Here is an 11,120-nt window from a genome sequence, read left to right as displayed (position 1 = left end):
TTCAGAATATTTTCTCCAAACAATTATTTCAATTGGCATTCCAAAAATAGCGTTTTTGTTTTCCACACGTGACTAAATTCCATTAATTACGTGAAGCATAGAATCCATATGGCGAAAGTTTTTTAAATTACAGTAAAAATTTTTATGATTAAGGAGATTTTACTTGCAAAAAAAAGACAAATCTTTGAAGACTGAAATGACGAACTTGACCACTATGACATCACTTGTCACGTGGGATTTGCTTTGTTTGGGCGAGCTGGTCCGAAATCAATTTTTTTTTTTAGGAAATTATTTTTGTTGAGTTAATTTTTTTTCCTCTTTTTCGTTTGTTCGAGAAAACAGAGAATGAGGAATCAAAAAACGGAATTTTGAATTTGCAACGTGAGGAACCTCCTCTGTCGTTTCGATCTTCAAGTTTTTTTTTAAAGCTTTCTCTCTTCAAAGCTCTTCACGTGAGCTCTCCCAAATCTGGGCGTTATTCGCTTTCTGGATTCTGAATCGCATTATCCAACGAATTCAGCTGATTGATTTTATCGGGCTGCTTTGTTCAAGTCTCTCTATGTAAATGGGTATTTAAGAGTTTTGCTTATTCTCTCGATCGATCTAAGTTTTTTTCTGAGGAAATTTGGAAGATTTTAGCTTCTTCGATTGATATGATATATATAGGTTTGGGTTTTAGATGATTTTGGTGAGTAGTAGCGATGCTAGAAGCGAATTAGGGTTAGGGTTTGGTGGATTAGGTGAAGAAATCATGCAAGATTGTGACTTTGAGGAAGAAAGTACACATTCTTATGTTTCTTGCGTTGACCCAGATGTTGCTCTCTCTTACATTGTAAGCTTCTTCTGACCTCTTAACTATGTTTTCCTTTTCTTCTTCTACAACTACTACTTAGATAGAATCCTTTCTTTTTTCCTTTTCTTAAGGATGAGAAACTCGAAAACGTCTTGGGACATTTTCAGAAAGATTTTGAAGGTGGAGTTTCTGCTGAAAATTTGGGTAAGTTTTCTTGTATATTTAAACTTTGTTGCTTTCTCTTATGTTCATTTATGAATTCAATGAATGTTTATAGGTGCAAAGTTTGGTGGCTATGGTTCCTTTTTGTCTATGTATCAGAGATCTCCTGTTTGTTCACGTCCTAAGACTTCACCAGAAGTTCAACAAAACCAATTGGTAAAGATCATTAAACAACTCAAACTTCGACTAGAGCTTGAATTTAAGCTTTTATAGTGAATGTCATTTTCTGTTTATAGGGTGGTCGATCTAATTGCTCAGCTTCATCACTAGTACCTCAACTATCAATATCCGGATCCGCTTCAAAACCTCCTGCTTCTGATGTTTTGGTCAAATTAAACAAGTTTGTCAAATCAAGTCATATAGGGACACCTGATAGCAAACACATGTCTGACGCAAAAACTTCTTCTTCTGCTCCATCAAATCATAAGACTCTCAGGTTTCGTATAAAAGTTGGTTCAAGTGACCTCTCGTCACTCAAAAACGTTTCTACCTTTACTAAAGAAGGCCTCAATATGCTACCATCAGCATCGCGGGTGAATTGCCTCTCAGAAGTTGAACAAGATTTACTGAATGGGATTTGTGATTCGCCCACTAAAATTCTTATGGTGATTTTGTTTTCTTTTTCTGTTTCTTCCTTCTCCTTAAAGATTGAACAATGATGAATATGAGTTTGACATATACCTTTGTGTGTGTAGGCTATGGTGTCATTCCCTTTGCATAAAGATCAGCTGTTATCACCTCTCTCTGATGATCTTATTCAGTTGGGATCGAAAGAAAAGATTTTGAAAGATGCTGGATATGGTTCTACAAACAAGACGGATGCAAAAAGTACACCCGATGGTTTAGTTGTTTCTGATTCACAAAAGCGTGCTGGTAAGTTTCCTATTGGGAAGAAGGAAAAGTTAAGGGATAGGGTAAAGTATAGGCCACCGTCAAACAAGCTTGACAGAAATCATACCGTATCCAATACTGAAAAAGAGGCTGACAAAGAGTCCTGTGAGGAGCTTGTTTCCAAGACTATGAAGCTTCCACTTTTATCCTGTCTATCACCTTCATATATCCACCCGGCAAAAGAGATTGATAACGTATCAGATTCTAATGTGGAGAGTATATTAAGAGGAACGAACAAAGATGCAGCTTTGATGGGTTCAAAGCCGGAACTAGAAGATAATGTAGTGGCATTTTCAGATCGAAGTGTTAAGGAAACTGAAAGTATTAACGTAAGAAAAGACGTGTACCTGATAAAAGGTGAACCTCTAAACTCATTGGAAAGTAATCCCAAGCGGGAGAAAGCTCCAAGTATTGAACATGTAGATTATTCTTCTGTGGTTAAGGGTACTCAGAGTGAGACAAGGAATGAAGAGCAAATTTTAAAGTCAAAACTGCCTAAAGTACAGAGGTCACAAAAAGGTTCAAGCTCCATTGTTACCATGAATAGTCAGAGAGGCAAGGACGCTGCTGTAAATATAATTAAGAAGAATGTACCAGATAAATTGCAGGAAGATATTGAAGAATCCGAACACATGTGTAAGGGATTCTTTGGTGATTCGAAAGAATCAAAAGAAGAAAAACAAATTAGTCCCGTACTTAAAGCTGAGAAAGAAAAGCTTTCAGAAGAAAATGCATTGGGCGAGAGTTTCAACAGTGTTAAAAATGATGAAGAGGCTTGTGATCATCTAAATTTGGTATGTGAACCTGATTTGAAACACCTTATTAAGCCGAGTGACTTGAATGAAGATAGGCACACCACCAAGCAGAGTGTTAGACGGGAAGTGAAAAATAAGCATTCTCTTGAAGGTATTATTTGTGAAAGATATTGATTTTCCTTATAATATTTTCTTTCTGTTCAAATTATCTGATCTGCTTGATGAATACGCATGTAGGAGGAATGGAGAATATGGGAATGGAATCTGAAAGGGAACTTTCTGGGGTTTCTAAGAAACCAAAGACTGGAAAATCACGATTTTCCGCTGTAGATCAACCTGGATCCAACAAATCCAACCAAATTCTGGAAGTTTTAGATACTAACAAAACTATGATTACTCAAGCCTTAGCCGAAAATGTCAAGGATTTTGCTAAGGCTTCCTCGCATGGCGAACGTGATGACAGAAAGAGGAAACTGAAGGAAAATGAGGAAAGTGGAGATTGTATGAGACTTAGAGAAGCTGCAGTAATGGAATCAAGTGGAGAGAACGTTAGAAAGAGAAAGAGGCTTAAAGGTTCAAGTTGTGATGAAAAAGAGTTGCCTTTTAGTAGTGAAAGCTGTGATAAGGAAAGAAGTGTTAGTCAAGAAAATGGTAGAGATAGTGCTTCTCATCTACCTTCTACACTGTCCTCTCCGAGTTTGTGTAAGGATTTGGGCTCTGAAATTATCAAAAATAATGTCCGCGAAAGTAAAGGTTCACTAGTTGAATCAGTTGCCCCTTTGGCCTTGAGAGTGTTAGACTCAGGTGAGCTTAAATCAGGAAGAATTTCAGAAAGGGATGAGTACCATGATACTGATTATAATGCTGGTGAGACGTTAAAAAGATGCCGAGATGGTGAGGCTTATAGTACTATCGATAGACCAGGGACAACAAAGAAGGCTGCAGAAGATTCCAAGGATAGAGAAAGAGCATATGGGGAGGATTGTTCAATTGAAAACTTAAAACCAAAGAAGTCAGGGAGATATCCTGGTGAAAATTGCATAGAGGGTGACTCTAAGCAAAAGAGTAGAGAAGAGGAGTCATCTGCACCTTCGAAAGATAATAACTGGGGTCTGGTGAATAACGTGCAAGATCTTGGCACTGCTGTTAAAGTAAAAACAAAAGAAAGCAGGAGCAAGAAAAGACCTGCTAGAAAAGTGTCTATGGAGTGTAATAAAGAAGACTCAAGGGAATATCAAGATCCTAATACTAAGCTAGATAGAAGTGGTAGTCATTTTTCTTCTCGACAGAAACCTGATACAGCAAACACTTCTCGTGGGAAAAGCAACCCATTGGAAGTGACCACTGAGCAATTAAAGAATAAATCAGCTTCACCAGCTCAAGTTGAAGTCTTGGGTCACGACACTGAGATATCAAATACAAAGAAACAGAGACTGCGGAATGATAATCACAGTGTGACCCACGATGAAGGTTCGCGAAACCAAAAGCAAAATGGAAGTAGGCATAAGGATCATGTTGGCTTAAGCCCTTTCAAAAAGGAATCCACGAGTCAGACTGCCTCCAACTCAATCAAAGAGGCTACAGACTTGAAACACATGGCTGATCGTCTTAAGGTTTGGACATTTTTATGGAAAATGTTGCAGTGGTTACGCATGTTGTCTCTTCCTTGGCTTAACATTGACAGTAACCTTTTGCAGAATGCTGTGTCCAATCACGAGAGCACAGGTGTTTACTTTCAGGCAGCGCTTAAGTTTCTTCATGGTGCCTCCCTTTTGGAGTCATCTGGCACGACCATTGCCAGATCCAAGGATATTTACGGCAGCACAGCCAAACTTTGCGAGTAAGTTTGGCATTCAACATGATCTAAATTTGTGACTTTTTTCTACTCGATTTGTTGTGCACCTCTAGGGAGTGAGATAGCTGAATTCTTCTGATAGTCAACGCAATTAAGTCCCCCAATTTACTATTTAGAGGGAGCCTTTCACTGTGATGGTACTTGTTCATGTTGCCCTCTCATTTTAGCTCAGCTGCTGCATTGTGGCCAATAGATATTTCTAGCATGTTAAGATGTTCTAGTGAACCCTGTCCTGATGTTACGAAATTTTTACTGTTTATGTAACAGGTTCTGTGCTCATGAATACGAGAAAAATAAAGATATGGGGGCTGCTGCTCTGGCTTATAAATGTATGGAAGTAGCTTATCTAAGGATAACATATACCTCCCATGGTAACATAAGAAGATGCAGATATGAGTTGCAAGCAGCTTTGCAAGTGATTCCTTCAGGTATTTATTACAATTTGGAAGATTCTTGGATTGTCTTTATTCTGTGAAATTATCAGAAAAACATCACAGTACTTGTAGTTTCCGTATCTACAACAAATGGGATATATGTAAACCGTATGAGGAAAAGCCACTAATTTAGTGGTTGAAAGACAAGTTTCGCAGAACAAAATTTCAAATAGATAGGCGGCTCGATTGTTGTTTTGTTAAAAAAGGAACTTCTTTCATTAGATTAAGACAGATACAAGATTGTAATAAAGACTAAAGATGTTGTTGCCTGTGAGCATGATTATGATGAATTATCTTTCCATTTTGTTTGGGTTTGAAACAGGTGAATCTCCTTCCTTTGCTTCTGATGGTGAAAATTCAAACCACACATTAACAGCGGAAAAGTTTGCTTTGTCCAACACTGTGAGATCATCCCCTAGCGTAACCGGAAACCATGTTATCTCTTCAGGAAACAATTCCTCTCTTTCACAGCTTTTGGCATTTGTAAGTTCAGTTAGGTTACTTTTGTGATTTGATGAGGTGCCGTAAAAAAATTTCTACTTAAGTTTATGTTTACAAAACATTGTAGCTGCTCCAGTTAGTTAGGCTGGGTTTAGACGACTAAATATTTCCCGTCTATGGAAATATCAACAGGTTTTTAGTGAAGTAGTGGGATAATAGCTTGCTTGAGCAACATGAATAGGAACCATCATCAAACATATCAAATTTTGCGTAACAATCTTGCATCATATACCAAGTATTTCCCTGGAGTCAAAGTTAATCTCAATCGTGCGGTTGAATGTGTTTTGTTTTTGGGTGTTGCAGTCGAAAAACGTAAACTACGCTATGGAAGCATCAAGAAAAGCGCAGATTGCATTAGCAGCTGCAAAGGGAAAATCGTTTGAAACGAGATACAGTAGTAATGGTATAACATGCATCAAAAGGGCTCTTGACTTCAATTTTCAGGACATGGAGAAACTGTTGCATGTGGTGAGGCTTGCAATGGAATCCATAAACCGGTGATTATGAATTATGTGTCATCTCACTCTAATATCAAAAATGCAAAACTCCCCACATGTCATACTCAGGGAGATGAAAGGAAAGCGACCTTGGAAAATTGAAGACAAAGAAGGCCTATATATGTAAACTTGTTTTGCTCTCTTCACTGCTCCAGTGTATAGCGTTTAGGACCTTGATTTGTGAGACTTGCTCAAGATTAAAGTAACCATCTTGTGTTTTGTGTGTATAATTATTAATTGTACATATATATATGAGAGAGCTTTAGGGTTAACAATAGTCTTCCAAGGATCGTGAAACAAAAATTACTCAATTGTTTCCTGACAATTACGAATATATTTTCAAGCTCTCTTTTCATATCACCATCACCGCACAGAGTATGTATGTAATTGCGACTTGAATATGAGACAAATCTGTTTGTTTCAATCACCAATCCATCCAATGATCCGACAAAAGAATGTAAGAGTCATTTACAAAACCGAAAATCCGAAAACCTTTTCTCTATTACAATTTGTGACTAAGCCAAATACTTGAAAGTGTTGGGATTGTCGGTATCCCTCTCCAAGTAATCTCTGCTGATCAAGTCCTCAATCCGTTTCTTTATCATCTTTATATCAGGCTGCAAATAAATAAAACCAATATGTAAATTTCCTTGATGGACACAAATTACAAGACATTTACAGAATTAGAGTTTTTGTATTTACCTTGAACATTTTGCTGAGATGCTCAACACATTCAGAGACCAACTGTTGATGCCCCAACACTTTTCTACTCTTCATGATCCGAACAAGAGCTGCATCAATTGCATAGCGTCTATCTTTATCAACATCTTCAACAATTTTCTTCCTCTCATCCATCGGAGGCAGAGGCACCTGTTCAAGAAAAACACATCATTTTTGATCCGGGCTTACATGAAAATAACAACACAACGCTAATGAAAATATCATCATACCCTAATTCTCCTCATCTTATCGGTGAACTTGGAGTTGAATTCAAAGGTATCGGTGTTGGAGATGTTTCTCGACATTGGTTCCTTTATAAGAATCTTGTACTTTAAGCATGATAGTGAATGAAGCAGCCTGGCAAGATCTTCATGGCCGAGGTTTAGCTGCTCCAAGATCTCAGTGTAGCTTAATCTCTCTGTGTTGTTGAAGAGTAAAAGCACAGCAGCCTGACAGAAGAAAAAACAAGATATTTAAGTACAAATAAACATCATCACCAAGTGACAACAAACCAGAAACATACCTGGTAGGTGGTAACTACTATCTCAATTGTTTTTTTATCGAATTTTCCAGCTAACTGACAAGTTCCTAAAGAATAAATCCATGAAAGTCTCCTGGAATTGGTTTTTGTTCCATAATAGGCCTTAAAAGCTTCAACACAGTTGACCTGAAACAAAAAGAAAATTGGAGCTCAGACAATCTTCTTCTTTTCTGTTTCAAGACTTACAAAATAAACGACTTACCATTTCAATGGGTAGATTGAGGTCGGTTGTTTTGTAACTTGGCCAAAAACCAGTAGTAAGTACAGTGACAGTGAAATCCATCCCCAGCTTTTTGGTCTTGTTAACTGATAAAAATTCCACGAAGTTGGTTTGGTGTTCTTTTGCCAATGTCATATCCGTCAGCTATATGAAACAAATCGAATGTACAAAAAAAAAAAGCATTATTAACCTTCGTTACTACTAAATAAGCAACCCGTTTTCAAAGGAAATAAAACTCATGTGACTAACCATGCCCTCCATCTTAGAAGTAAACTGCGCACCGAGTAGTTCTTTAAACTTTGTAAGTAAACTTCTTTCGTGGTAGTCATTACCGTTGCGATCAAACAAGAGCCGACGGGCTTGTTTCTTCCTGAAAAACTCGGCGAAAAGATCCTTGTCACTTATATAAACAAGCAACTTAACCACCTGTAATAAATAAAATTAAAAAAGTCAGCATCAAAGTGACATATTTGTAGGGCATTATTAGCAGTATATATGAAGGAAGAAGAAAACTACTTTCTCAAGCGTAAGTTCAAGATCTTCATTTTCAAGCTTCTCAATTCCCCCTCCCGTCTTGAGGATATTATCGCAATACGTTGCAAGAATTTCTGCACTGGACACTCCAGCCACTGTCTTGTTACAGAAGACTTCAAATGCCTCCTTCAATGCCTACAATATATTCAAAGAAACTATGGTCATTAAATAATATAGTGTGGAAAACAAGATAGACATGTGAACACACACACATACACACACCTTATGGAAGAGGCTGTGTTTCTGAAAACACTCATCGACGTAGACCATGAATTTATCGTGTAGGTCAATTAATTGTCTGATAAGCACCTGGTCCTGCACCTTCAGTCCACTAGTACTTGCAGCCTGGGGAAGTACGTAATTCTCAGCAATAAAAAAAGGAGTAGACTAACATCTAATATTCGAATGAGCAAAGAATATAAACCTTATCAGTAGCTGCCTCGGTAGCTTGTTTGATAAGGGCACTTCCCTCTACAGTAATATGTTGCTTGAATAAGTCTGCAACAGGATCCAGCCCTTGCGGTATTGGATGATAAAGCCTGTACATCCTGGCGAGATCATCCATCTGAAAGTATATCCAAATGCTCAGTCAAAGAGTGAATTTTAGAAGAGAACTCTTTAAGAATTAAAGAAACCAACACAAGTCGATTACCTTGTCGTCTCTTAACAATGCACGGCATCCTGAGTGCTCATTTTCTATAAGTTGTTTTGCAACCACTACCAACAATTCATTTTGTACTTTCTGCATCCAAAACAAAAAACAAACAATCAAAACGCTTAAACATTCCCTCAGTCAAAATATGATTATTCCAAATATATAATTATATATTTCAGCTAACCGCAACTAGTTTCGGCTCAGTGGTTGAATGAAGGTAGTTGGTGACTCTCTCCTTCTCCAGTCTTAGAGACTCCTCAGCCTTTATCATGTAATCAGGACAAGAATTCTCCTGGTTCCACCTTGAGGCGTTGCGAGAGTAGTAAGATGCAGAATCTTCAAGCAAGAAGCTTTCAAAATCCTCTTCGTATTTAACCAGCTCTCCCATCCCATTCCCACAATAGACATCTATTACGTTTTTCAATAGTGCTCTATCAATCTGTTCGCCCTCGCGTTCTTTATGAATCTGGCAATACAAATTGCGTTAGATAAACCAGAATAAGTAAACCAGAGCTACTCAGTTAGAGATACTTACAAGTGCTAGTACAGCGTCTTTGGCCTTGGACTGTAACTCTTGATAAACCAGGTCGCGGAAGGATATGAAGCCAACAGCACTCAGTGTTGGATGAGACCCCCGACGAGTATAAAAACGGTCAAGATATTCGAAGAAGTGGGATAACCATCTAACAAGAATTTTCTGGTTGGCCCATCTCTTAACAAGCTCTCTCAACATATATTCACCATGCTTCTCACGTATAGCCGGCAACACCTAATCACATATAAAAACATTAGACCGTTTGCTCAAGTTGTACAGAACAGCGTTACAGAATCAAAGCCCAAACGCAAACATGGTATATTACTCACAGTTTGTTTATTGTAATCAACATATACTCCACCATACCGATCATAGATCTGCTGTGAGTAATCATTAGGAGGTTTCTGGGTACACAGATTGTGGACAGTCCTGTGAATTCACATCGCTGTGTGTTAGTATCCACACCGTTAACGGAACTCTAGTAAAAACAAGAAACAAACATTATAATAAGAAGACATACGTGTACAGCTGCATACGTTGAACCGGGTCAAATGGTGGCTCATCAGGCACTTCTTCCAGAATCTTTTGTAGCTTTGCAACACCAGCCTCCATGACAGACCATCCTGCCTCCAACACAGAATCCTTCTTCGCCATTATGAGATGAACAAGGTTCTGCAATAAAGTAACAAGACATGATGAGAAATCAAGATAACTAAAACAGAATTTACTTGTTGAGATCTATGATACTCTTATATATCATCAAAACACAAACTAAAACTAATCAGACTACCAAAAGAACAACGATAAGAAGATATTACGCATCCATCACGATGAATCACCAAGAGAGAAAGAAGAAGGAATTTGAACACAACAATCAAATCAAGTATTTCGCAGAGAATCAACAAAGCACAGAGAAGAAGCCAACGTAACCCTAAATCGTTCATACAGAAACGGGACGTAACCCTCGAGCAGATATTGCGAAACAGTGACAAAAACAGAAGAAATCAGCGAAAGACTAAAGAAGAGTACGAAATCGAGACATGTGAAGAGAAAAGTGTGCGATCTTAAACCCTAGGTTCGTCACGTACCAGAAGGTTCCGAGAGTATTACTCGAATCCGATTTCACAGGGATTTGGAAGAGCTCTGAGAATCGAGAAGTTGGTGTCTTAAAGCCTAGAAGAGAAAACAGAAGATATTATTATATAGGAGGCTTTGAGAAAGGCGGTGAAGTTTTTTGTTATTGTTTTCTTTGAAAATAATATATAGAAAGTAGATACACTTTTTTATTCCTTTTCTTTTTGGTCAAAGTAGAAAAAACACTTACCTACCAATTAACATTTTTAAGTTGAAATCTGGACTCTATAACTATGAACATTTAATATTATGTACCTTAACAAATGTGTTTCTTCTATTTCTATGGTGTAGTGATTTGGAATTATATATGTGTTGGTTTTTTTTCTCTTGTGGTAATGATAAAAAAGGTATTATAGATTTTTTTATTATTAATATAAAATTATGATAACTATGAAGATTAATACTTTTAAGGAAGTATATCATGATAAACTGATGTTATAGTATTTTGAGTTTGTTCTACAAAGATTGAATTTTAGGATTTTACTTAATTTTTATTGATTGATATTAATTAATTGTAGATTTCATACTACTATTGATTCAAAGATATTAAAAAATATTTCATTTAAAAAGGTGATTGACAAATAATTAAATAATGATTGTTTGTTAATATGTGAAAACTCTAGAATATCAATCTTTTAGAACAGAGAGAGTATTTTGGAAATTAGTAAATTTTAACAGAAGCATCTAGAATCTTTTTCTTCTTTTTTTTTTTTTTTTTTACATAGTACATGTGATGAAGCAATAAACTAAACACCTCTTTAATTAATTTATATTGCCTTTTCAAGAAATTGAACCGCAATTGGGGAGAGAAAAAAGTAAATAAATAACCTTTA

General features: G+C 37.0%; 2 protein-coding genes across 8 annotated transcripts; one reads left to right on the top strand and one right to left on the bottom strand.

Annotated features, from left to right (window-relative positions):
• Positions 1 to 290: 290 nt before the first annotated feature.
• On the top strand, positions 291 to 6,345 carry AT1G02990 (uncharacterized protein). 6 transcript variants are annotated; one of them, NM_100180.2, is made up of 12 exons: positions 361 to 561; positions 667 to 832; positions 925 to 997; positions 1,079 to 1,171; positions 1,252 to 1,620; positions 1,711 to 2,812; positions 2,899 to 4,274; positions 4,359 to 4,501; positions 4,599 to 4,653; positions 4,784 to 4,944; positions 5,273 to 5,433; positions 5,755 to 6,280. In NM_100180.2, the coding sequence occupies exons 2-9, from the start codon at positions 792 to 794 to the stop codon at positions 4,609 to 4,611; spliced, it is 3,210 nt and encodes a 1,069-aa protein (NP_171798.2). In that variant the 5' UTR covers positions 361 to 561; positions 667 to 791; the 3' UTR covers positions 4,612 to 4,653; positions 4,784 to 4,944; positions 5,273 to 5,433; positions 5,755 to 6,280. The 6 variants fall into 6 exon arrangements, with proteins under 6 accessions (NP_001320194.1, NP_001320193.1, NP_171798.2 ...); NM_001197965.1 differs by lacking the exon at positions 4,599 to 4,653 and having other exon boundaries at positions 1,071 to 1,171; NM_001331376.1 differs by lacking the exon at positions 4,599 to 4,653 and having other exon boundaries at positions 361 to 569; positions 1,071 to 1,171.
• Positions 6,298 to 10,316, bottom strand: CUL2 (cullin 2; the record flags this gene model as incomplete). 2 transcript variants are annotated; one of them, NM_001331372.1, is made up of 15 exons in its annotated part: positions 6,342 to 6,565; positions 6,651 to 6,818; positions 6,899 to 7,117; positions 7,192 to 7,335; positions 7,412 to 7,573; positions 7,679 to 7,855; positions 7,946 to 8,098; positions 8,186 to 8,308; positions 8,388 to 8,528; positions 8,616 to 8,705; positions 8,803 to 9,084; positions 9,154 to 9,387; positions 9,483 to 9,582; positions 9,674 to 9,825; positions 10,242 to 10,316. In NM_001331372.1, the coding sequence occupies 14 exons, from the start codon at positions 9,805 to 9,807 to the stop codon at positions 6,464 to 6,466; spliced, it is 2,229 nt and encodes a 742-aa protein (NP_001318910.1). In that variant the 3' UTR covers positions 6,342 to 6,463. The 2 variants fall into 2 exon arrangements, with proteins under 2 accessions (NP_171797.2, NP_001318910.1); NM_100179.4 differs by lacking the exon at positions 10,242 to 10,316 and having other exon boundaries at positions 6,298 to 6,565; positions 9,674 to 9,807.
• Positions 10,317 to 11,120: the final 804 nt, after the last annotated feature.

The sequence above is a fragment of the Arabidopsis thaliana genome (assembly GCF_000001735.4).
Source record: "Arabidopsis thaliana chromosome 1 sequence".
NCBI lineage: Eukaryota > Viridiplantae > Streptophyta > Magnoliopsida > Brassicales > Brassicaceae > Arabidopsis > Arabidopsis thaliana.
Note: the sequence above shows the minus strand (reverse complement) of the source record. Positions and strands in the feature narration are given on the sequence as shown.

Bases quoted from the DNA above. Each gene is read 5' to 3' on its own strand.
- AT1G02990 (NM_001331374.1), top strand. From the start codon at position 680: ATGATTTTGGTGAGTAGTAGCGATGCTAGAAGCGAATTAGGGTTAGGG. The intron at 2,813-2,898 runs GTATTATTTGTG...ATACGCATGTAG, and splicing joins AAATAAGCATTCTCTTGAAG to GAGGAATGGAGAATATGGGA. The intron at 5,434-5,754 runs GTAAGTTCAGTT...TGGGTGTTGCAG, and splicing joins TTTCACAGCTTTTGGCATTT to TCGAAAAACGTAAACTACGC.